Source organism: Pleurodeles waltl, chromosome 8 (genome assembly GCF_031143425.1).
Source record: "Pleurodeles waltl isolate 20211129_DDA chromosome 8, aPleWal1.hap1.20221129, whole genome shotgun sequence".
NCBI lineage: Eukaryota > Metazoa > Chordata > Amphibia > Caudata > Salamandridae > Pleurodeles > Pleurodeles waltl.
In genome coordinates this window covers 151765060-151790338 of record NC_090447.1, presented here as the reverse complement: position 1 = coordinate 151790338, position 25279 = coordinate 151765060, and the positions used below count along the sequence as shown (strand labels likewise).

The 25279-nt window shown below is 45.4% G+C and overlaps 1 protein-coding gene across 2 annotated transcripts in view; it reads right to left on the bottom strand.

Moving 5' to 3' along the window:
* Positions 1–4110: 4110 nt before the first annotated feature.
* The window catches only part of LOC138249826 (transmembrane protein 126A-like), a 79558-nt gene continuing 58389 nt past the window's right edge, over positions 4111–25279 (bottom strand). For both annotated transcript variants that reach the window (XM_069203954.1, XM_069203955.1), the window contains exons 5-6: positions 11279–11393; positions 4111–4408 (exon numbers count right to left, since the gene is read on the bottom strand). In XM_069203954.1, the coding sequence (XP_069060055.1) occupies positions 4204–4408; positions 11279–11393 (320 nt within the window). In that variant the 3' untranslated portion in view covers positions 4111–4203. The remainder of the gene's footprint in view (positions 4409–11278; positions 11394–25279) is intronic.

Genomic DNA, 25279 nt, shown 5'->3' with positions numbered 1-25279 from the left:
TCTGTGGTTTTGTGCGTGTAAAATTTGAGCCTAACTATAATGTCCCTGTAACCTGTGGGCGTTTTTTCAGTGAATTTCTAATGTTTTTAAAATTCTATTTCCTATCTAGAAGCACATTCCTGTCTAGAAGCACATAGGTCCCTGTAACCTTCGTTTTTTTAATGAATATATAAATACATATATGTATAATTTAAAATAGATTTTCTAATTGTCTTGTTTTTTTGGTGGGAGGGAAGACATCCTGCCAAACCCTCTCCAATTCTTTTACATTAATTACAATTTTCTTATCTTTCCCGGAGGCGGGGGCTGCAACCTTTTTCTAATTACCTTTACCACCACATACTCCTACCCACCCCTAAACCCTAAAAGTACCCTTACCACCCTATTCCCCTACCCACAGTAATCCCTAAAAATACCCTTACCACTTTATAATCCTGCTCACCCCTAATCCATAAAAATACCCTTAACACCCTATGCCCTACCAACTCCTAAACCCTAAAAACACCCTTACCATCCTACACTCCTAATCACCACAAAACTCTAAAAATACCCTTACCACCTTATGCCCCTACCCATCCCCCACACCCTAAAATTACCCTTTCCGCCCCATGCCCCTTCCTGTCCCTACACTCTAAAATGTCCTTACTTCCCTATACCTTTTGCCACCCCAAAACCCTAAAAGTACCTGTACAAGGGTCCTTGCTGCACTATGAATGCTGGTGTGTGGGCACTCATTGGACTGGAAAACTGAGGGCAGGTTGGCAAAGAGTGGCACCGGCTAGCTGCTCATGGGCTAGTGGAGGGTCTCTAAAGGATTCTAGGTTGCATGATCGAGGAACTGAGATTCCTAGGATTCAAAAGTGAGGGTTTTTGAAGGCTAGCAAAAGTGGTTTTTGTATACTTTTAAGTCATCGTAGAAAACATCAGCAGGCCAGATAAGATGCCATTTAGTGCTAGGTGATGGGCTCTAGCAGCCAGCATAAAAGGTTGGATTAGCTGTCGTGGCCATAGGGTTAGGGCATCAGAGCCTGTAAGGACTAGCTGAGCAAATTTGAAGGTCAACTTAAAGACTTCTCAGTGAAAGGTGAGGTTCTCTGGAGAGAAAACGTTTCTTGTGCTTCAGTGGCCGAGAAGAGGGTGACTTAAAATGGCCTATGAGCAATTTAAGGTTGCATGTGGAAAGGCAGAAGACAAAGGCGATTAACAGACTCAAGCACAGGCAGAAGGGGCGTGAAAACCTGAGGGCTTGGTGAGGCTGTCATAAGACCAGTAGAGAGTGATGTGGGCTAGGAACTAGCATATGGTTGACTGAGGCCTAGCCTGGGATATCATAGATTTTGCTAAGTGTCTTGCCGGCTGATAATCTTGGAGGGCCGACAGCCAATTAGGCAGTAAGACAAGCACAACTGGTGTGGAATGGGCCTCTCAAATGTTTTGACTCTTACACAACTGCAGCTGCAGCACTACTGTGCTGTGCTCCTGCTTGCACTGGTGCTGACCTTGCTGTATCTTATCTTTGAGGGTTAGGGAATCTTGCACTGCTTCTGACTGTTACTTGCCTGGTTGTGGGAGGTGGTGTGAGTGTGAAGCTTGCACTGGTGTGTACCTGATCAGTGAGTCCATGAGGGATGCTTACGCTGCTGCCTCTGTGCTGTATACACGACTGGGCACACTTTACAATGCATGTTTGGAGAGCAGGTGAAGAGAAGTAAAAAATATATATATTTGTTTTGAAATTAAATGTGTATTATCATTGTTCATTTTTTCACTTTCTAAATTATATAATTCAGAAGGGTCTAGCCAAATGTTTTCTTACTCGGGGAGGTGAGAGGTTTCCTGAGTATAAGATGTTTGAGACCCCTGTAAATAGATGTATTTCGTCTATTATTTACAATAACTAATCAGACTGGCTTGTTTAATACAAATTACATTTATTTCTGACTTAATCCCCACTGCTCACTTTATATAAATCTGACCATGCATAATGTCCCCTCTTCGCCACAGATTAGATTACACCGAGAACATTAGGACATTCTGCCCTCTAGATCATTGTGTTCTAAAACTAGACCCCCTCAACCCTTGAGCATGGTGGATCCTTAAGTCTGATAAGCTTGGAAGCTCCTCTATAACATATGGGCCCGCTTGTAGCTCCAAGGCTGAAGTTGGGCTGCATTTTCTGGTTTCGTTCCCATTCCTGGAAGAATCTTCCACGCCAGTGGTACTGAAAGTATGGCCCCCGGGCCGCCAGCCCTTTCCTTGCGGCCTGCCGATCCTCTGGGATTCCTGGTAAACCGAGAAAGAAAACTGCTCCAGATCCGTGGTTGTTTTTTTTTCTGGTAGCCCAGCAACATCGTCATGTCATTCTGGGCTTTGTTTCTGTGATCAGTTTAGTGTGTTTTATGAAAGGGGCTGCCCTGCTCAGAGAACATGCATAAATGGCTGTGAAAACAAAGCCTACTCAAAAAGACAAAAAAACAATTTTATAAAAGCATTTCTTTTTTGCACTTTTGGTTATGGGCTTTGGTTTACAGCCAGTGTAGCTTGTACTTTCAACAGAGTAGCCCTGCACATTGGTGAAAGCTTAGATGAGAGAAATGTGAAAGTGCTTACAAAATAATGGGAAAAATAGCCGTGATTACAATGGCAGGGTAAGTGAGGGGGTGTGGCAGAGAGTTAGTCAAAAATAACAAAATATTCTGTAACTATTTTGTTGGCCTTCTAAACTACAGGAATCTGAATATAAAATATAATGCAAACACCTTAAATGAAAAAATGAGTGCAAGTGAAACTAATCTGTGGAGGCGCACGGTTTTGGTAGGAAAGCTGAGTTAGTTAATTCCATCAGTACAGAATTCACATGCCTATGTGTATAACTACAGAGTCACAGAGATGCATCGTGGTTGGTGCACTGTAGAAAACTGATGTGCATATATAACGCTACGAGGTGTCTTCCTGTGACAGCAGGCACTGTGAATTTGTGAGTCATTAGTTTAAAAATATATTGCACACAGTATAAAGTAGCCTGCACAATTTAAAATATGTAAAGGTTAAACACAGTATAACAAACTGCGCAAAATGTGCGAAAAAGATTTGAAAGAAAGTATTTTCTAATAATCTCTTGAAATGTGTGTTTTTCTTTTGTGTCTTGCTAATCCCCAACGTACCATGCCTCCGTGGTGGTGCCACATCATCGATTCGGCACTTGGACACACTTCACACTGTACATTTTGGCTTACGAGGAAATGTTTGTGAGTACCCATGTTATAGGCTATATAGCTGCCCACTTGGTCATTGCACGCACATAGTCCCACCCCGCACCTCAACCAATCGATGGTCATCACAATTAGTGTGAAAGCAAGGTGGCCGCATAGCACACCTCCTTGCTGCACATGCATACTTGGCGCCTCATTTACAAGGAGCTTGCACTACCACTGCATCATCTTTTGTAACGCAGCGGTGGCGCAATCAGTGCTCCACACTGCTCCATATCTACAAACTACACATTGGGCCCAATGTTTCAGTTTGTAGAGGCCTGCGTCATATTATACCTGCGCCAGGTATAATGTATGCAAGGTAGGCATTCCCACGTTAAAAGCCATGGAGAACTGCCGCAGTGAAATTTACAACTTTTCATTGTGTCACTTGGCAACTTGTCTGCGTCAAAATTCTTATGCCTGCTCACACCAGGCGTAAGTACGGATGCAGGGCTTTTAACATAGAACTATCCTCTTTGTTCTGACGCATTGCTGGAGTTGCATCACTTTTATGACAAACTCCAGCAATGCATCACTTTAGCGCCAACGGTTGCATCAGAATTTCTGACAGATCAGTGAAATCTTGTTGCATGGAGTTCTGTCTTGTAAATACAGTGCATCCATGGCATCGTTAGGGCATTTGTGGAAGGTGCAAGAAATCTGACGCTTTAATGCCGATGTGTCCGTTCTTGTAAATGAGGCCCTCTGTTCGACATTTTATCTACCTACCTTCTTCTTTGCTCCAGAACATAAAGGACTTTATGGAAAATGAAGTAGCAAATACAGGCAAATCTACGTTTTCTGGGAGAATCAGAGCTGGTTCGCAGAGAAGAACAATAGGGATGCGTTATCAAAATGAATGTTAAATCAATTTAGGTTTTATTTATTTACAAAGATATATTTTGCCAATTATACTATTTCATTAACTTGACAAACCACGCAGGAAGCATTACTCGTTCAGTTCTTCTGCATCCACTCTAGGTTCAGGAAGTTGCAGCATTTTTAAATATAGAGAATAATGCCTGGAACTTATGTAGGCACCAAACAAAGCTTGCAGAATTAAAACGTAGCTCATCCTTTTCAAGACTTGTTTGGACACAGACATCCAAAAGCGAAGCACGTTCCCTTTCTCTGGCAGCGGGGCAGTGCTGTACCTAAGGATGAAAAAATATGTAGAATCTTTAGCATAAAAAAAAAAAATACTTTTGAGCATATACACCGTCCTTGTGTGTTATTACATTGGAATAACTAAAGTGAATACCATCTTCAATATGGTCAGGCTCTAATGAGCAAATTCAAAATTCTCTTAAATTTCTTTGTCTATCTCTTTTGGATATACCACTGCAGAAGGGAAAACGCTCTCTTCCTTAACTACCGGTAACCCCTTCAAGCACAACAACTGTGCTACCTGGAATGCTCACAAGCTGAATTTATGTTTAAAAGTTCCAAATCAGGAATTTAGGGAATTCTAGAAAAGTACATTCCCTTTACTCAGGCAAAAAAGTTCATTTACATAGCGTTTTTTTTTTAGGGTATCTGCATTATAGAAGGGGGAAAGGTGAAGAAAGGTAGGTTTCTGAGGTTGGCATGGTTGGTTACTGTGTACATATTTATTTCAGTTACGTATAACTGGAATTTTACTTTTTTTATCTTTGCCGATTAAGCAATAGTGCTTTTTTTCAGTGCATTTCTAAGGTGTTTTTTAAAGTGACCTTTGGTTTTTAAATGAATATATATATATGTCTGTATGTGTGTAAGTATCTGTAAAGAGGCATCAAGTGGCCCATACCAGTCACCCTAAAGTATACAAAAAAGTGATTGAATTAATCTCAGTCCCTGGTAGTTGCATTATTTTGCACACAATACCACCTCAGTTTGGACGCGGCCATATGCCAATCAGCCTGGACCCTACTGTAATGAGAACAGCCTAGCTCAAACTGCCAGGCCAGGTCCTCCCTGAACTGGAATACAAGCAACCCAGAACAGATTTCGGCCTAACTGTCCTGGGGTGCTTGTGTTTCGGTTCAGGGAGGACTTTTCCTGGCAGTCTGGGGTGGGCTGCTTGCATTAGAGGAGGGTCAAGACTGATTTGCATATGGCTGGGTCCACACTCAGGTGGTATAGGATGCAACATAAGGATGGATTGAGATGCAGCCTGAGTAATTACCAGTGGCTCAGATTAATTCAAGGATTCTACCCATCACTTCGTATATATTTTAGTGTGTGGTCCTAGGTGGGATATGTATGCTGAGACGTGGATCCTGTGAACGCTGGGTCACTGGAACCATGATATACCTGGCTGGTGAGCCATTATTAGGGCAAAAGCAGGACTGGGTTGCTTTTGTTTTGGTACAGGTAGGACCTGTTCTGGCAGTTTGGACTGGACTGTTCCCATTGGAGAAGGGTCAAGACTGACCTGCATATGGCTAGGTCCAAACTGAGGTGGCATGGAGTGAACAATAATGACGGACTGGGATGCAGTCCTGAGTAATTACAAGTGGCTGAAATAAATTCATGCAATCCACTCTTCACTTTCTTGTATACATTAGTGTGTCACTCTAGGTGGGATGTTCATGCCAGACATGGGTCCCATGTACACTGTGTCACTGGAACCAAGCTGTACCTGGCTGATGAGCTCTAAACTAGGGCGAAACCAGACCTGGGCTGCTTGCGTTCCAATTCAGAAAGGACCTGACTTGGCAATTCGGGCTGCACTATTTCCACTGGATCAGGTTCAAAACTGATTTGCATTTGGCTAGGTCCAAACTGAGGTGGCATGGTATGCTAAATAACATTGGTTTGGGATGCAGTCTTGAGTAATTACCAGCGGCTGAGATTAATTCAAACATTCCATCCATCACTTTTTTGTATATCATACCAGTGGCCTTAGATTTTCTAGTCAGTATGGTCTGGGAAGGACATACTGCAAGCATGCGCAGCCTGTGGTTTTGTAATCATGGATCCAATTAGTTTGGTCTAGTCATTATTATGTGCATTTGGCAAAACTGCTGAGGCAAAACAAGATCGCAATGCAGTCAAACCGGTATCACAGTCATTGGGTGTGCAAACTTCCTCCTCCATCTTTCCAAATCTGGCATATCTCAACTAGGCCATGATGTGTACGTCCCTTAGCATGTTGAGGAATGGTGGGCTATACCGTTAGATGTGCTTATACTGTCTCCCTGATGTCCTGCAACAGAGTGGCAGTAGCATCCTTAATCACATCATGGCAAATTCACATCAAATCATACCTCAGCCACGTAATATAATCTGACTAGGATACTAGAATATACTGTGCCAGGGAATGTTCACAAGGCTATTGAGCCATTAAAATCTCCATTAAAATAATGTTAAAAAAAAGAACACTTACTACTTTACTGTAGCATAAAGGAGACATCTAATGCATCGCTGCCTGCAAGGGTACCTTTATTGAAAGCTCCAACATTCTACATCTCAGTACAATGCACTGTATCAAACTAAAGCCAGCACTAACATATGTCACGTTTGTGAACAACATTATAGTGCATTACTTGGAAACAGTCCTATTCCTTCTGAACAGAACAAAATCCACATGCCACGCTTCTGTAAACACACAAAGTGGTACAGCGCAGTCCTAACTCAATGTTAGGTTGGAGCGATGTGAATGCCCACCTGACCGGAGTAACAATGATCTGGCGCAGTAAAAATGATAATAGTAGTGCCTAATGTATAAGCGCCAAGCAACAATTCAGCTTATAGGGTGCACTACATCAGTAATCATTAGTAACAGGACTATGGACTTGCATCTCCTAAACAACAACAGTAACCCTTACCAGGATGCTGCCTACGCTATGCAGTATTAAAAGTGATTCAGAGGTGAAAGAGACAAACTACACCTCAGACAAGGCATATGTTAGGACCTGGAATGGGGGAACTATGGGCAGGAATACATGTCAAGGAGGAAATTAGAAACACAACATTGATATAATAAGGACACAAAGGAGACTAAGGAAAGTGTCAGGCAAAAGGTGCCAGGTAAATAAGTAATGTTAAAAAAAGGAAAGAACCATGATATAATGGTGACAGAAGTAACATGTGACATTGATTTCAATAATTACAATCCTAGAACCTCAGGCATGCTACTAAATTACTCCGACTAGTTTACCCACGTTCTCCCTCTACTTTCCTTTCTTCTCTCCTACGGCTACGCCCGTCGTTGTTGGCAGTTCCATATTTTCTGAGTCCATTGCCTCCTCAACCCTTTTTCTCGTCCCAATCCTTACTTACATGAGGTGTTCCATCTTTACCCAGGCCCACGTGCAGTAGCCACAGCCAATCAAATTGCCTGGCGTAACATCCCTCCTCCCCTGACCTCCAAGTACCTCCCACCAATCTAATGATAAAGAGGCATGGAGTCCAGAAAACATCCTGTTTTCTTTGTCTGCTTCAAGTCCACGTTGGTCCTTAGAGCCTTCTTCAATTAGGTAAGCTAAGGGAGGAAGGGCCTCTTGGGGTAGATTGTTTTTGGCTTCCAATGTAAAATCTCATAATGGTGAGTTGGCTACTGTGCAAGGCACAGTATCTGGAGTTGGGGTTTTCTGTTCTCCCTGGTCCCTGGGTTCAGGAAGTCTGGGCCTTCTTTTACTGCTTTTACTAAGCCCATTTGACACTTTCTGGGGGATTTGGGTGCCTTTCTCATTGAGGTTTTGGTTGCTTACTTCATGTGAGAGGCTGCCTCTTTATTTAACCATCAATGGTTAGTCCTGTTGGTGCCTGTTTCCTCTTGCGTTTTATACACGGAGTGCCAGAGACTCTGTGCTCTGGTGCGACATGACAGCCACATTCTTTTGTGAGGGTAAGGCTTTTTCTGTCTCTTGATGCCACAGGCTTGGTCACTGCTGCATTGGAGATACTTCGGGCACCACAAGCTTCTCGTTGTGCTCCCAGTGCTTTGGCATTCCTCTGCTGGCTGCTGTTGCTGTCGGGGCTTCCTCTAGTCGAGACGCGCTTCCTGGCTTGAAGGAGCATTGTCGTTGGCCCTTCCATGTGGCAGGAGGCCCACTATTGCCAGAGCTGGGATTTGCTGGACACTTCTGGATCCCAGTTCGAATCCCAGCATGGCTCGCTTCAATCTTTTGCTTTTTCCCACATTTAGGAAAAGAAACAAGGAACAACTATATATATATATAAAACTAAATTTTTATAACAACATGTTGAATAAGATGAATGGGAATTAATTAATGTACCCATACTGTGTGGTCAAGTGGTGTGCGTTCCTTGTTGGGAGCCTTTCCTTCCTCCTGCCTGTTGCTCCTGCACTGGTATTTTTTGTTCAGGCACTACATGGGCCTACTTTGGATCCTTGTAGGGTTTAAATTGGGCAATGCTTCCTTTTCTGTTTCAGTTCAAACTTTAATTTTTTCTACTGACCTGACATGTTTCCGATGCCTGGGTGCTGCAGATCCTCATAGCAGGATACTGTGGAGTCTGTCAAGGCCTCGTCCAATCTTCCAGTTCTTACTCAGGAGATTGCAGACCTTGTCTGGAAGCATGCTGTAATCCTAGTCCTAGTCACTCAACAGGGGAAGGGATTCTACTCCCCTGTATTCCTGGTCCCAAAACGTTCCGGAACATTCAGACATCTTTAGTCTGAAAGCTTTGAATGTCTTCCTAAAAGGCCCGATTCAAGATGGACACTCTTCAGCAGATCATTCCTGTCATCCATCCAGACGAATGACTTGCCTCCTTGGACTTAAGAGATGCCAATCTGCACATGCCCATTTCCCAGCATCATCAGCAGAAACACTACTCCCCCCAGAGTGTTCACCAAGGTCATGGTCCCCCCAGTAGCTCATCGACATGGCCTGGGAGTGATGGTCCACTCTCTTGATGATTGGCTTCCCATCACCAGGCCAATCTGTTCTTCAGTCCCAGCTTGCATTGGCGTGCCAGACCCTGGAGGACTTTGGCCTTTTGATCAACTCAGAGAAGTCACATCTCACACCACATAGGATCTACAGTTCATCGGGGATCGCTTCCAGACGGCGGTGTGTGTGGTCAGTCCCCCTTCATACAGAGCACAGTGTTGAGGGATCTGTTACTGACTTTGGGCCAGAGACTGGTGGCAACGGTGCAGGATTAGTTGCGCCTTCAGGGCCACATGGTACTGATTGTGCCCTTCCCGTTTCTAAAATTTAGCCTCTTATGTTCTCTTTTTCTTTCAGCCAGTCTGCATGTTTGTCATTCCTTGGGCACAGCTTTACCTAGGTCCACTGGTGCGTTATGTCCTCTAACATTGAAAACCAGGCATTCATCCATTGTACTAGCTTTCCACTAGGAGGTCTTATGATCACCATTGCTCTTCATCTTTCAAATGGTGTGCGGAAAGGTCTCTGAATCCTACCACTTGCTCAGCTTCCTGAATCTCACAGTTTTTGTAGAATGGGTTCCAGAAGGGCTTGGCGGTTTCTACTTTGAAGGTCCAGTGGGCCTCCATTAGGGTGGTTTGCTCTCCCTGTGGTGTGCCTGAACTTTTTTCTTTGTGTTACCGCCTTCCTAAGGGGTTTTCTGTGCTTAAACCAACAGTGAGGTTGGTGGCCCCTGCTTGGGACCTGCGATTGGTCCTTAGGGTCTTGCAGTCCCCACTGTTTGAGCCCCTTGACAGAGTAGGTTTGAAGTTTCTTTCCTTGAAAGTTTTGTTTTTGGTGGTCATTACCTCTGCCCATAGGTTGGGTGAGCTGGGTCCTTGTCTGTAAGGCCTCCCTATTTGCAGCTATTCACGGACAGGATGGTTCTTCAGATGGGCCCCGGGTTCCTTCCTAAAGTTGTCTCCTCTTTTCACTAACAACAGGAGATAACTTTGCCCTCTTTCTTTCCTGAGCCTGCTACTCATGAGGAGGCTTTGTATACCTTGGATGCGTTGAGGGCTGTGAAAATGTACTTGGCTAGAACCATGGACTTTTGCCAGTGCAAAACATTTGTGAACTTTGGTGTTTTCCATCAGGGTCAAAAAGCTTTTATGCCTACTTTCAGTAGTTAGATTAAAACCATGATTTCTCTTGCCGATGAATCACAAAATGCATGCCTGCTGGGTGGTGTCCAGGGGTGGTCCACTAGGGGCATGGCGGCGTCCTGGGCGGAGGAGCAGATGTTTTCCTTCTGGACATTTGCAAAGCCGCCACTTGGGCTTTCTACTCTACCGTTAGTTCTCATTACAGTTTAGATGTGTGTGATTCTTTGGCCTTTGGTTCTGGTGTTCTGTCAGCTGTTTCTCAGAAAACTATCTGTTTTCCTGGTTGATGCCTTCCTTGGTTTACAATAACTTTGTGCAGTGACCATGGATCTACAGCATTCTTTCTATTGCTGGGGGATTCAGGTTGTTTGGTGCTGCTTTGGTATATCCTCATGTCAGTAATGGTTGGGCCCAGAAAAAGGGTTGAGGAGGTAATGATTCCATTACATACCAATAATCTTGATTACTCCGACTACCCTTTTTCTTGTATCAATACTTATGTCCCGCTTCCCTGTTTAATCCCCGGATCACAACCTGACTCCTCAGTATTTCGTCTAGGGGACGTACAGGATGTTTTCTGTGCTCTTTATCACCAGATTGGTAGGAGGTACTTGGTGGTCAGGGGAGGAGGGATTTTATGTCGGGCAAATTAATTGGCTCTGACTAGAGCACGTGAGCCTGGGGAGAGGTCGAACACCTCTTGTCAGTGTTGAGGTCGAGAAAAAGGGTATTGGGAGTAATGACGTTTAGCAGTAAGTAATGGTTTCATTTATCTACTGAACCACAGGTTTACATTATTTGTATTTCTTTTCCCTATTCTTTATTTTCCTTGACTTCACCATGCTTCAGGGAGCCCTAGGAGGAAGGATGCCCACAACGATTGAGCTGATACTTCATGCCTCAGCGCCCTATCTATACCTCATAGAATAACATGTATATGTTCATTAGGGAAATAACTTTGATTAAGAGCATCATGATTCATTTACCAGATTCAAAACATTTTATTCACCATTTGTAAGGAAAGCCAACCTACCTGGCAGCGAGTCCAGCATTTATTGGCAATGCTAATGCAATTGGGTACAGACCTCCTACCACCGAGCCAGCCAGTGCACCTCTCACCACTGCACATGTAGGGCAGTTCAAGTCACCTAAATCAAGTAAATATTAATGTTAACAACAAGAAGATAGATGAAACTCTAGCGTAATGGGTCTGGTTGTTGTAGGAGGCTGGACTGGCTTGTAGTGAGTACCAAGGAGTACTTGCACCTTGCACCAGGCCCAGTTATCCCTTATTAGTGTATAGGGTGTCTAGCAGCTTAGGCTGATAGATAATGGTAGCTTAGCAGAGCAGCTTAGGCTGAACTAGGAGACGTGTGAAGCTACTACAGTACCACAAGTGTCACTTGCACCATATCATAAGAAAACAAAATACACAGTTATACTAAAAATAAAGGTACTTTATTTTTATGACAATATGCCAAAGTATCTTAGAGTGTACCCTCAGTGAGAGGATAGGAAATATACACAAGATATATGTACACAATACCAAAAATATGCAGTATAGTCTTAGAAAACAGTGCAAACAATGTATAGTTACAATAGGATGCAATGGGGACACATAGGGATAGGGGCAACACAAACCATATACTCCAAAAGTGGAATGCGAACCACGAATGGACCCCAAACCTATGTGACCTTGTAGAGGGTCGCTGGGACTATTAGAAAATAGTGAGTTAGAAAATTAGCCCTCCCCAAGACCCTGAAAAGTGAGTGCAAAGTGCACTAAAGTTCCCCCAAAGACAAAGAAGTCGTGATAGAGGAATAATGCAGGAAAGACACAAACCAACAATGCAACAACGGTGGATTTCCAATCTAGGGTACCTGTGGAACAAGGGGACCAAGTCCAAAAGTCACAAGCAAGTCGGAGATGGGCATATGCCCAGGAAATGCCAGCTGTGGGTGCAAAGAAGCTTCTACTGGACAGAAGAAGCTGAGATTTCTGCAGGAACGAAAAGGGCTAGAGACTTCCCCTTTGGTGGACGGATCCCTCTTGCCGTGGAGAGTCGTGCAGAAGTGTTTTCCCGCCGAAAGAACGCCAACAAGCCTTGCTAGATGCAAATTGTGCGGTTAGCGTTTTTGGACGCTGCTGTGGCCCAGGAGGGACCAGGAGGTCGCAAATTGGACCAGGAGGTAGAGGGGACGTCGAGCAAGACAAGGAGCCCTCTCAGCAGCAGGTAGCACCCGGAGAAGTGCCAGAAACAGGCACTACGAGGATGCGTGAAACGGTGCTCACCCGAAGTCGCACAAAGGAGTCCCACGTCGCCGGAGACCAACTTAGAAAGTCGTGCAATGCAGGTTAGAGTGCCGTGGACCCAGGCTTGGCTGTGCACAAAGGATTTCCGCCGGAAGTGCACAGGGGCCGGAGTAGCTGCAAAAGTCGCGGTTCCCAGCAATGCAGTCTAGCGAGGTGAGGCAAGGACTTACCTCCACCAAACTTGGACTGAAGAGTCACTGGACTGTGGGAGTCACTTGGACAGAGTTGCTGGATTCGAGGGACCTCGCTCGTCGTGCTGAGAGGAAACCCAAGGGACCGGTAATGCAGCTTTTTGGTGCCTGCGGTTGCAGGGGGAAGATTCCGTCGACCCACGGGAGATTTCTTCGGAGCTTCTAGTGCAGAGAGGAGGCAGACAACCCCCACAGCATGCACCACCAGGAAAACAGTCGAGAAGGCGGCAGGATCAGCGTTACAGAGTTGCAGTAGTTGTCTTTGCTACTATGTTGCAGTTTTGCAGGCTTCCAGCGCGGTCAGCAGCCGCTTCCTTGGCAGAAGGTGAAGAGAGAGATGCAGAGGAACTCTGATGAGCTCTTGCATTCGTTATCTAAAGTTTCCCCAGAGACAGAGACCCTAAATAGCCAGAAAAGAGGGTTTGGCTACTTAGGAGAGAGGATAGGCTACTAACACCTGAAGGAGCCTATCAGAAGGAGTCTCTGACGTCACCTGGTGGCACTGGCCACTCAGAGCAGTCCAGTGTGCCAGCAGCACCTCTGTTTCCAAGATGGCAGAGGTCTGGAGCACACTGGAGGAGCTCTGGACACCTCCCAGGGGAGGTGCAGGTCAGGGGAGTGGTCACTCCCCTTTCCTTTGTCCAGTTTTGCGCCAGAGCAGGGCTAAGGGGTCCCCTGAACCGGTGTAGACTGGCTTATGCAGAATTGGGCACATCTGTGCCCAAGAAAGCATTTCCAGAGGCTGGGGGAGGCTACTCCTCCCCTGCCTTCACACCATTTTCCAAAGGGAGAGGGTGTAACACCCTCTCTCAGAGGAAGTCCTTTGTTCTGCCATCCTGGGACAAGCCTGGCTTGACCCCAGGGGGGCAGAAACCTGTCTGAGGGGTTGGCAGCAGCAGCAGCTGCAGTGAAACCCCAGGAAAGGCAGTTTGGCAGTACCAGGGTCTGTGCTACAGACCACTGGGATCATGGAATTGTGCCAACAATGCCAGGATGGCATAGAGGGGGCAATTCCATGATCTTAGACATGTTACATGGCCATATTCGGAGTTACCATTGTGAAGCTACATATAGGTAGTGACCTATATGTAGTGCACGCGTGTAATGGTGTCCCCGCACTCACAAAGTCCGGGGAATTGGCCCTGAACAATGTGGGGGCACCTTGGCTAGTGCCAGGGTGCCCTCACACTAAGTAACTTTGCACCTAACCTTTACCAGGTAAAGGTTAGACATATAGGTGACTTATAAGTTACTTAAGTGCAGTGTAAAATGGCTGTGAAATAACGTGGACGTTATTTCACTCAGGCTGCAGTGGCAGGCCTGTGTAAGAATTGTCAGAGCTCCCTATGGGTGGCAAAAGAAATGCTGCAGCCCATAGGGATCTCCTGGAACCCCAATACCCTGGGTACCTCAGTACCATATACTAGGGAATTATAAGGGTGTTCCAGTAAGCCAATGTAAATTGGTAAAATTGGTCACTAGCCTGTCAGTGACAATTTGAAAGAAATGAGAGAGCATAACCACTGAGGTTCTGATTAGCAGAGCCTCAGTGAGACAGTTAGTCACTACACAGGTAACACATTCAGGCACACTTATGAGCACTGGGGCCCTGGTGAACAGGGTCCCAGTGACACATACAACTAAAACAACATATATACAGTGAAAAATGGGGGTAACATGCCAGGCAAGATGGTACTTTCCTACAGTTGTATTTTGGTGAACACTCTGTACCTGTATTCACGGCAGTTCTGCTCCGCATAGGATTTTTGTGGAAAGGGCTCAGGGCCTCATTAGGGTTTGTTTAGAGATGGGAAAATCTCCAACTTTCCAATGGTGCAACCTCAGTTGGCTCTGCTGTTGGAAACACTAGATGGGGCAGTCCACTATCACTAAGGTGGATGCCTCCACTCTATTTAGCGCAGTGTTTCTGCCACTGATTTTTCCTACTGAGACCCACTTATTTGTACTAAAATAGATCATCTCTGGATCCTTTAGAAGTAGAGCATTTGACTGATCTATTGGCCCCAAGGTAGGTGGACCTACAGACCTAACAAACATACATGCAACCTAGCTTGTAGTCTTGTACAGTACAGGTGTTACTATTCAACAACTTAGTTTCAATGGTTTTAAGACCTGGAGCTCTCTCACAAGATGACTCTGTTAGCCATGGGAGGTTTCTGAAGCTATTTCACATTAAATTAATCCATGGCAAAAATGAAGCAAATTTGCACCAAAAAATAATTGATGACAGCTTCGAATATGAAGTGACGGTAAAGCATCCCTCACACTGAAAGTTTCACCAAAGGAGAAAAGCAAAACGTTTTCCCAGAGAAGAGGAGGTGGTAAAAATGAACATGGGCAACCCAGTATACTATTAGAAACTTGGGTATTGCACTGTATTGTGGGACAACTGTACCCCTCACATTCATTGTACCTTCACTCATCATTAGAGGACCAATAATGATCCATATGTACATAAATACTATTCAGCAGATTCAGTTTAATAAAACAACTCATATCTTTGCAATACGCACAATTATGATTGTTTATGCAGAAACCAACTGACAACTGCACAGTGTTTGGTATGAATATGCAGTGATAAGCGGAGCAAATTACAAATTTGCATTTTAATGGAAACAGTTGGCAACCCAGAACTGTATCATCACAACACTTTAAGCACCATTAGTTTCCATGGTTCAAAGACAGATGTTGACAACATTTCACTTTGAACTAAGGGCCTTATTATGAGTTTGGTGGTCCCACCGTGGGACCACCAAACTCGCGGGGAGGACGCCATTGCCATGGCATCCCCCCGAGCACATTACAATGTTCCAGCTGGGCTGACCAGCGGGAACATTGTACACGGATCCTTCCGTGCTGCCCAGTGGGAACAGTGCTACAATATTGGTCTCGGCACAGCACCATCACAATGCGCACTGTCTGCAGACAGTGCGCCTTCTGACAGTGCTGGGCAGGGGGCTTTCCGCTAGCCTTCTCATGGCGGGGACCAAGCCATGAGTAGCCTGGCAGAAAGCTGAATTGTACTCAGCCAGGCGGCGCTGAAATTAGCACCGCCCTGGCTGAGTACAACTCAGACTGCTGTTGGACCGTCTGGACCCAGGTTCCCGGAGGAAACAGTGGTCCCCTGGTGGGTCTGCCTACCAGGGTTGTAATGTGGCAGTCAGACTGCCACAGTTGGGGCAGTCCGACAGTCACCGTAATGAGGCCCAAACTCTCCAGGTGATCATTTGGATTGGATAATTTCAAGCCTGATAGTGTGTATTTCAAATAAAGGCCAAAACATCCGATGCAAGCAGAACAAGAATAGGGAATGCCAACAGGAGTAGCTTATAACTGAAAGTGCCTCTACAGTCACTGATGAGTTTAAAAACTCAAGAAGTCACTCATCCTTGCACTCATAATAAACTGATCAGGCCTCTGACATCCGACTTAACAGTAAAAAATGAGCCAATTAGGCATGTCATTTTAATAAATAGATTTCACGATAAATAAGTCAGGCCAACTACCTTGTTTTACATTTTCATACCAAATAGATCAAAGCTATGGTATCTGACACAACCTTTTCCAGTTAATCACAAGTAAGAGGCCCTTTATTTGGCTAATCGCGTTGGTTGCAAGCACTATGTAAACAGTGATGTTTATTATCATCATCATTGATGCTTTTGTTAAAAATAAAATAACATGTTGGGTAGCCTGAAGTCCAAACTAGAGTTTAAGGCAAAGTTGCAAGCGGCAGAGTAAAAGATCAAACAATCAAAACATTTTAACTAACTAGGGCTCTTACTAGAAAATGGTCAGTTGGAGCATAGGGCTAAAGCTCGCAGTAATATTTATATTCACACTAAAAAAAACAAAGGTTACAGGGACATTATTGTTGGGTTCTGAATTTCCTGGCACAAAACTATAGAAATTCAGCAGTTAGTTATTGATAACTCAAGTAACTATAACTCGCGCCCCAGCCATGCACAGTTTTCTCATCAGTAATTTTATTGCAAATGTTGCAGTAGTAATATCAGTGATGCCATAGCAGTTGACACCAATGATGTTATATGAGGAGTAATTAGCTGTCCATGGTGCAAGTTATAGTTAATTTAGGGTGCGAATTATAGGTTCGATGGCATATGTCGCTGCAGATACACATGTTTAGCACAGTCCGCTGCCTGGTGTTGGGCTCGGAGTATTACAAGTTGTTTTTCTTCGAAGAAGTCTTTTTTGGTCACGGGACCGAAGGACTCCTCCCTCTTCGGCTCCATTGCGCATGGGCGTCGACTCCATCTTAGATTGTTTTTTTCCGCTGTCGAGTTCGGACGTATTCCTTTTCGCTCTGTGTTTCGGTTCGGAAAGTTAGTCAGAATCTCGGAAGAAAGCGTCGGTATTGTTCCGTTCGGTATCGGGATAGTTAGGTACATCGACACCGATCATCGGAAGACTTTGGGGTAGCTTCGATCCCCCATCGGGGCCTGGTCGGCCCGACCGCGTGCGACATCGAAGCCGATGGAACGGACCCCGTTCCGTTTCTGCCCAAAATGTCACAGTAAGTATCCTTATACAGATCAGCACTTGGTCTGTAACTTGTGCTTGTCCCCCGAGCACAAGGAGGATACCTGTGAGGCCTGTCGAGCCTTCCGGTCCAGAAAAACACTCCGGGACCGAAGAGCCAGGCGTCTACAAATGGCGTCCACGCCGACAAAACAACGTTTCGACGACGAAGAGGAAACATTCTCGGTTCCGGACTCAGAATCCGGAGACTCCGACGTCGAACAACAACAACAAACAGAGTGAGTAAGACGTCGAAAATAAAAACCATCGAAAAAACAAAAGCCCAGGGGACGCCACTGCCAACAGGCCATGGCTCGACCCATAAGACCGGCGAGCCATCGAAGGCGCCGAAAAAGGGCACGCCCATAGCGAAGACACCCGACTCCGGTCGAGGAACCGCCATGGAGCAACCTCGGAGCCGAGATAGCGGCTCCGAGAAGCAAAAACAAGATGCCGGCACCGAAAAACATCGGCACCGAGACACACTGCCGAAAGCCACAAAAATTCAGTCGGTACCGAAGCCGAAAAAAGATTCTCTCTCGGCGCCGAAAAGTTCCACACCTCCTTCCTACACAGAGGAACAAGGAATAAGTGGCCAGATGCACAGATTTGGACAAGAGCTCCAAAGTGTAGAATCAGACTACACACAAAAGAGACTGTACATCCAACAAGACACAGGGAAGATATCAACCCTTCCCCCAATAATGAGAAAAAGAAGGATCGGATTTCTCAAGGATGACACACAACCACAAGCCAAAGTGGTTAAAAAAGTCACGCCTCCGCCCTCTCCACCACAACAGGCATCGCCGGCACAAACTCCGCCACAAATGCACTCACCAGCGCAAACTACTATAAGTCAAGATAATCAGGATCAAGACGCTTGGGACCTATACGACACCCCAGTGCCGGACAATGATCCCGATTCATACCCCACAAAGCCGTCACCGCCAGAGGACAGTACCTCATACTCGCAACTGGTGGCTAGGGCAGCAGAATTCCACAATGTCCAACTGCATTCCGATCCTATAGAGGATGATTTTTTATTTAACACCCTCTCGGCTACACATAGCCAATACCAATGTCTCCCAATGCTACCAGGGATGTTACGGCACGCAAAACAAATTTTTGAAGAGCCCGTAAAATCAAGAGCCATCACCCCAAGGGTGGATAAAAAATACAAACCACCACCCACAGACCCAGTGTTTATTACTTTGCAGTTACCACCTGACTCCGTAGTAGTAGGGGCAGCTCGCAAAAGAGCAAATTCCCATACATCTGGCGACGCCCCACCTCCGGACAAAGAAAGCCGAAAATTTGATGCGGCAGGAAAAAGAGTAGCATCACAGGCAGCCAACCAGTGGCGCATCGCAAATTCTCAAGCGCTGCTAGCCCGATATGACCGCGCACACTGGGATGAGATGCAACTTCTCATAGACCATCTTCCCCAGGAATACCAAAAAAGGGCGCAGCAAATAGTTGAAGAGGGACAAACGATCTCAAACAATCAAATCCGCTCTTCAATGGACGCAGCCGATACTGCAGCGAGAACAGTCAACACTGCTGTCACCATAAGGAGACACGCTTGGCTCCGCACTTCAGGGTTCAAACCTGAAATCCAGCAGGCTGTCCTTAATATGCCCTTCAACGAGAAACAACTTTTTGGCCCTGAAGTGGACACAGCCATTGAAAAACTTAAAAAGGACACAGACACGGCCAAAGCCATGGGCGCACTCTACTCCCCGCAGAGCAGAGGCTCTTTTAGAAAAACTCCATTTAGAGGGGGGTTTCGTGGCCAACCCACAGACACCACCAGCCAACAAACAAGAACCACACCATATCAGGGTTCATTCCAAAGGGGAGGTTTCAGGGGATATAGAGGGGGTCAATTCCCAAGGAGTAGGGGAAGATTCCAGACTCCAAAAACACCTCCACCTAAACAGTGACTTTCAAGTCACACAACCCCTTCACTCAACACCAGTGGGGGGAAGACTAAGCCAATTCTACCAATCTTGGCACCAGATTACAACAGACAATTGGGTATTAGCAATAATCCAACATGGCTATTGCATAGAATTCCACAAATTCCCACCAAACATCCCTCCAAAAACACGCAAAATGTCACCACAACATTTAGAACTTTTAGGACTAGAAGTTCAAGCACTACTGCAAAAGGGTGCAATAGAGTTAGTACCAGTACAACAAAAAAACACAGGAGTTTACTCCCTGTACTTTCTAATTCCAAAAAAAGACAAAACATTAAGACCAATATTAGATCTCAGGACACTAAATACCTACATCATATCGGACCACTTTCACATGGTCACACTACAAGACATCATTCCACTGCTCAAACAGCAAGATTACATGACCACATTAGACCTAAAAGATGCGTACTTTCATATACATGGCATCCCCCCGAGCACATTACAATGTTCCAGCTGGGCTGACCAGCGGGAACATTGTACACGGATCCTTCCGTGCTGCCCAGTGGGAACAGTGCTACAATATTGGTCTCGGCACAGCACCATCACAATGCGCACTGTCTGCAGACAGTGCGCCTTCTGACAGTGCTGGGCAGGGGGCTTTCCGCTAGCCTTCTCATGGCGGGGACCAAGCCATGAGTAGCCTGGCAGAAAGCTGAATTGTACTCAGCCAGGCGGCGCTGAAATTAGCACCGCCCTGGCTGAGTACAACTCAGACTGCTGTTGGACCGTCTGGACCCAGGTTCCCGGAGGAAACAGTGGTCCCCTGGTGGGTCTGCCTACCAGGGTTGTAATGTGGCAGTCAGACTGCCACAGTTGGGGCAGTCCGACAGTCACCGTAATGAGGCCCAAACTCTCCAGGTGATCATTTGGATTGGATAATTTCAAGCCTGATAGTGTGTATTTCAAATAAAGGCCAAAACATCCGATGCAAGCAGAACAAGAATAGGGAATGCCAACAGGAGTAGCTTATAACTGAAAGTGCCTCTACAGTCACTGATGAGTTTAAAAACTCAAGAAGTCACTCATCCTTGCACTCATAATAAACTGATCAGGCCTCTGACATCCGACTTAACAGTAAAAAATGAGCCAATTAGGCATGTCATTTTAATAAATAGATTTCACGATAAATAAGTCAGGCCAACTACCTTGTTTTACATTTTCATACCAAATAGATCAAAGCTATGGTATCTGACACAACCTTTTCCAGTTAATCACAAGTAAGAGGCCCTTTATTTGGCTAATCGCGTTGGTTGCAAGCACTATGTAAACAGTGATGTTTATTATCATCATCATTGATGCTTTTGTTAAAAATAAAATAACATGTTGGGTAGCCTGAAGTCCGAACTAGAGTTTAAGGCAAAGTTGCAAGCGGCAGAGTAAAAGATCAAACAATCAAAACATTTTAACTAACTAGGGCTCTTACTAGAAAATGGTCAGTTGGAGCATAGGGCTAAAGCTCGCAGTAATATTTATATTCACACTAAAAAAAACAAAGGTTACAGGGACATTATTGTTGGGTTCTGAATTTCCTGGCACAAAACTATAGAAATTCAGCAGTTAGTTATTGATAACTCAAGTAACTATAACTCGCGCCCCAGCCATGCACAGTTTTCTCATCAGTAATTTTATTGCAAATGTTGCAGTAGTAATATCAGTGATGCCATAGCAGTTGACACCAATGATGTTATATGAGGAGTAATTAGCTGTCCATGGTGCAAGTTATAGTTAATTTAGGGTGCGAATTATAGGTTCGATGGCATATGTCGCTGCAGATACACATGTTTAGCACAGTCCGCTGCCTGGTGTTGGGCTCGGAGTATTACAAGTTGTTTTTCTTCGAAGAAGTCTTTTTTGGTCACGGGACCGAAGGACTCCTCCCTCTTTGGCTCCATTGCGCATGGGCGTCGACTCCATCTTAGATTGTTTTTTTCCGCTGTCGAGTTCGGACGTATTCCTTTTCGCTCCATGTTTCGGTTCGGAAAGTTAGTCAGAATCTCGGAAGAAAGCGTCGGTATTGTTCCGTTCGGTATCGGGATAGTTAGGTACATCGACACCGATCATCGGAAGACTTTGGGGTAGCTTCGATCCCCCATCGGGGCCTGGTCGGCCCGACCGCGTGCGACATCGAAGCCGATGGAACGGACCCCGTTCCGTTTCTGCCCAAAATGTCACAGTAAGTATCCTTATACAGATCAGCACTTGGTCTGTAACTTGTGCTTGTCCCCCGAGCACAAGGAGGATACCTGTGAGGCCTGTCGAGCCTTCCGGTCCAGAAAAACACTCCGGGACCGAAGAGCCAGGCGTCTACAAATGGCGTCCACGCCGACAAAACAACGTTTCGACGACGAAGAGGAAACATTCTCGGTTCCGGACTCAGAATCCGGAGACTCCGACGTCGAACAACAACAACAAACAGAGTGAGTAAGACGTCGAAAATAAAAACCATCGAAAAAACAAAAGCCCAGGGGACGCCACTGCCAACAGGCCATGGCTCGACCCATAAGACCGGCGAGCCATCGAAGGCGCCGAAAAAGGGCACGCCCATAGCGAAGACACCCGACTCCGGTCGAGGAACCGCCATGGAGCAACCTCGGAGCCGAGATAGCGGCTCCGAGAAGCAAAAACAAGATGCCGGCACCGAAAAACATCGGCACCGAGACACACTGCCGAAAGCCACAAAAATTCAGTCGGTACCGAAGCCGAAAAAAGATTCTCTCTCGGCGCCGAAAAGTTCCTCACCTCCTTCCTACACAGAGGAACAAGGAATAAGTGGCCAGATGCACAGATTTGGACAAGAGCTCCAAAGTGTAGAATCAGACTACACACAAAAGAGACTGTACATCCAACAAGACACAGGGAAGATATCAACCCTTCCCCCAATAATGAGAAAAAGAAGGATCGGATTTCTCAAGGATGACACACAACCACAAGCCAAAGTGGTTAAAAAAGTCACGCCTCCGCCCTCTCCACCACAACAGGCATCGCCGGCACAAACTCCGCCACAAATGCACTCACCAGCGCAAACTACTATAAGTCAAGATAATCAGGATCAAGACGCTTGGGACCTATACGACACCCCAGTGCCGGACAATGATCCCGATTCATACCCCACAAAGCCGTCACCGCCAGAGGACAGTACCTCATACTCGCAACTGGTGGCTAGGGCAGCAGAATTCCACAATGTCCAACTGCATTCCGATCCTATAGAGGATGATTTTTTATTTAACACCCTCTCGGCTACACATAGCCAATACCAATGTCTCCCAATGCTACCAGGGATGTTACGGCACGCAAAACAAATTTTTGAAGAGCCCGTAAAATCAAGAGCCATCACCCCAAGGGTGGATAAAAAATACAAACCACCACCCACAGACCCAGTGTTTATTACTTTGCAGTTACCACCTGACTCCGTAGTAGTAGGGGCAGCTCGCAAAAGAGCAAATTCCCATACATCTGGCGACGCCCCACCTCCGGACAAAGAAAGCCGAAAATTTGATGCGGCAGGAAAAAGAGTAGCATCACAGGCAGCCAACCAGTGGCGCATCGCAAATTCTCAAGCGCTGCTAGCCCGATATGACCGCGCACACTGGGATGAGATGCAACTTCTCATAGACCATCTTCCCCAGGAATACCAAAAAAGGGCGCAGCAAATAGTTGAAGAGGGACAAACGATCTCAAACAATCAAATCCGCTCTTCAATGGACGCAGCCGATACTGCAGCGAGAACAGTCAACACTGCTGTCACCATAAGGAGACACGCTTGGCTCCGCACTTCAGGGTTCAAACCTGAAATCCACCAGGCTGTCCTTAATATGCCCTTCAACGAGAAACAACTTTTTGGCCCTGAAGTGGACACAGCCATTGAAAAACTTAAAAAGGACACAGACACGGCCAAAGCCATGGGCGCACTCTACTCCCCGCAGAGCAGAGGCTCTTTTAGAAAAACTCCATTTAGAGGGGGGTTTCGTGGCCAACCCACAGACACCACCAGCCAACAAACAAGAACCACACCATATCAGGGTTCATTCCAAAGGGGAGGTTTCAGGGGATATAGAGGGGGTCAATTCCCAAGGAGTAGGGGAAGATTCCAGACTCCAAAAACACCTCCACCTAAACAGTGACTTTCAAGTCACACAACCCCTTCACTCAACACCAGTGGGGGGAAGACTAAGCCAATTCTACCAATCTTGGCACCAGATTACAACAGACAATTGGGTATTAGCAATAATCCAACATGGCTATTGCATAGAATTCCACAAATTCCCACCAAACATCCCTCCAAAAACACGCAAAATGTCACCACAACATTTAGAACTTTTAGGACTAGAAGTTCAAGCACTACTGCAAAAGGGTGCAATAGAGTTAGTACCAGTACAACAAAAAAACACAGGAGTTTACTCCCTGTACTTTCTAATTCCAAAAAAAGACAAAACATTAAGACCAATATTAGATCTCAGGACACTAAATACCTACATCATATCGGACCACTTTCACATGGTCACACTACAAGACATCATTCCACTGCTCAAACAGCAAGATTACATGACCACATTAGACCTAAAAGATGCGTACTTTCATATACCGATACACCCTTCTCACAGAAAGTACCTAAGGTTCGTATTCAAAGGAATACATTACCAATTCAAGGTGTTGCCATTCGGAATAACAACTGCACCAAGAGTATTCACAAAATGTCTAGCAGTAGTAGCAGCACATATCAGGAGACAACAAATACATGTGTTTCCTTACCTAGACGATTGGCTAATCAAGACCAACACAGTAAGAAAGTGCACAAACAACACCACATATGTCATACAAACCCTTCACAAACTGGGTTTCTCCATCAACTATACAAAGTCACACCTCGAACCGTGTCAGACACAACAATATCTAGGGGCAACCATCAACACATCAAAAGGAATTGCCACTCCAAGTCCACAAAGAGTTCAAGCATTCCACAAGGTAATAAGTGCTATGTTTCCAAACCAAAAGATACAAGCAAAATTTGTGCTAAAACTTCTAGGCATGATGTCATCATGCATAGCCATTGTCCCAAACGCAAGACTACACATGCGACCCTTACAACAGTGCCTAGCATCACAATGGTCACAAGCACAGGGTCATCTTCTAGATCTGGTGTTGGTAGACCGCCAAACATACCTCTCGCTTCTATGGTGGAACAGCAACAATTTAAACAAAGGGCGGACATTTCAGGACCCAGTGCCTCAATACGTTATAACAACAGATGCTTCCATGACAGGGTGGGGAGCACACCTCAATCACCACAGCATTCAAGGACAATGGGACGTACACCAAACAAAATTTCATATAAATTACCTAGAACTGTTAGCAGTATTTCTAGCGTTAAAAGCCTTTCAACACACAAATACATTCTTGTCAAAACAGACAACATGACAACAATGTATTATTTAAACAAACAAGGAGGAACACACTCAACACAATTGTGTCTCCTAACACAAAAAATATGGCAGTGGGCGATTCACAACCACATTCGCCTAATAGCACAATTTATTCCAGGGATCCAAAACCAACTAGCAGACAACCTTTCGCGAGATCACCAACAAGTCCACGAATGGGAAATTCACCCCCAAGTTCTGAACAATTACTTTCAAATTTGGGGAACACCCCAGATAGATTTATTCGCAACAAAAGAAAACGCAAAATGCCAAAACTTCGCATCCAGGTACCCACACCGCGAATCACAAGGCAATGCTCTATGGATGAGTTGGTCAGGGATATTTGCATACGCTTTTCCCCCTCTCCCTCTCCTTCCATATCTAGTAAACAAATTGAGTCAAAACCAACTCAAACTCATACTGATAGCACCCACATGGGCAAGACAACCTTGGTATACAACTCTACTAGACCTTTCACTAGTACCGCATGTCAAACTACCCAACAGACCAGATCTGTTAACACAACACAAACAACAGATCAGGCATCCAAACCCAGCATCATTGAAT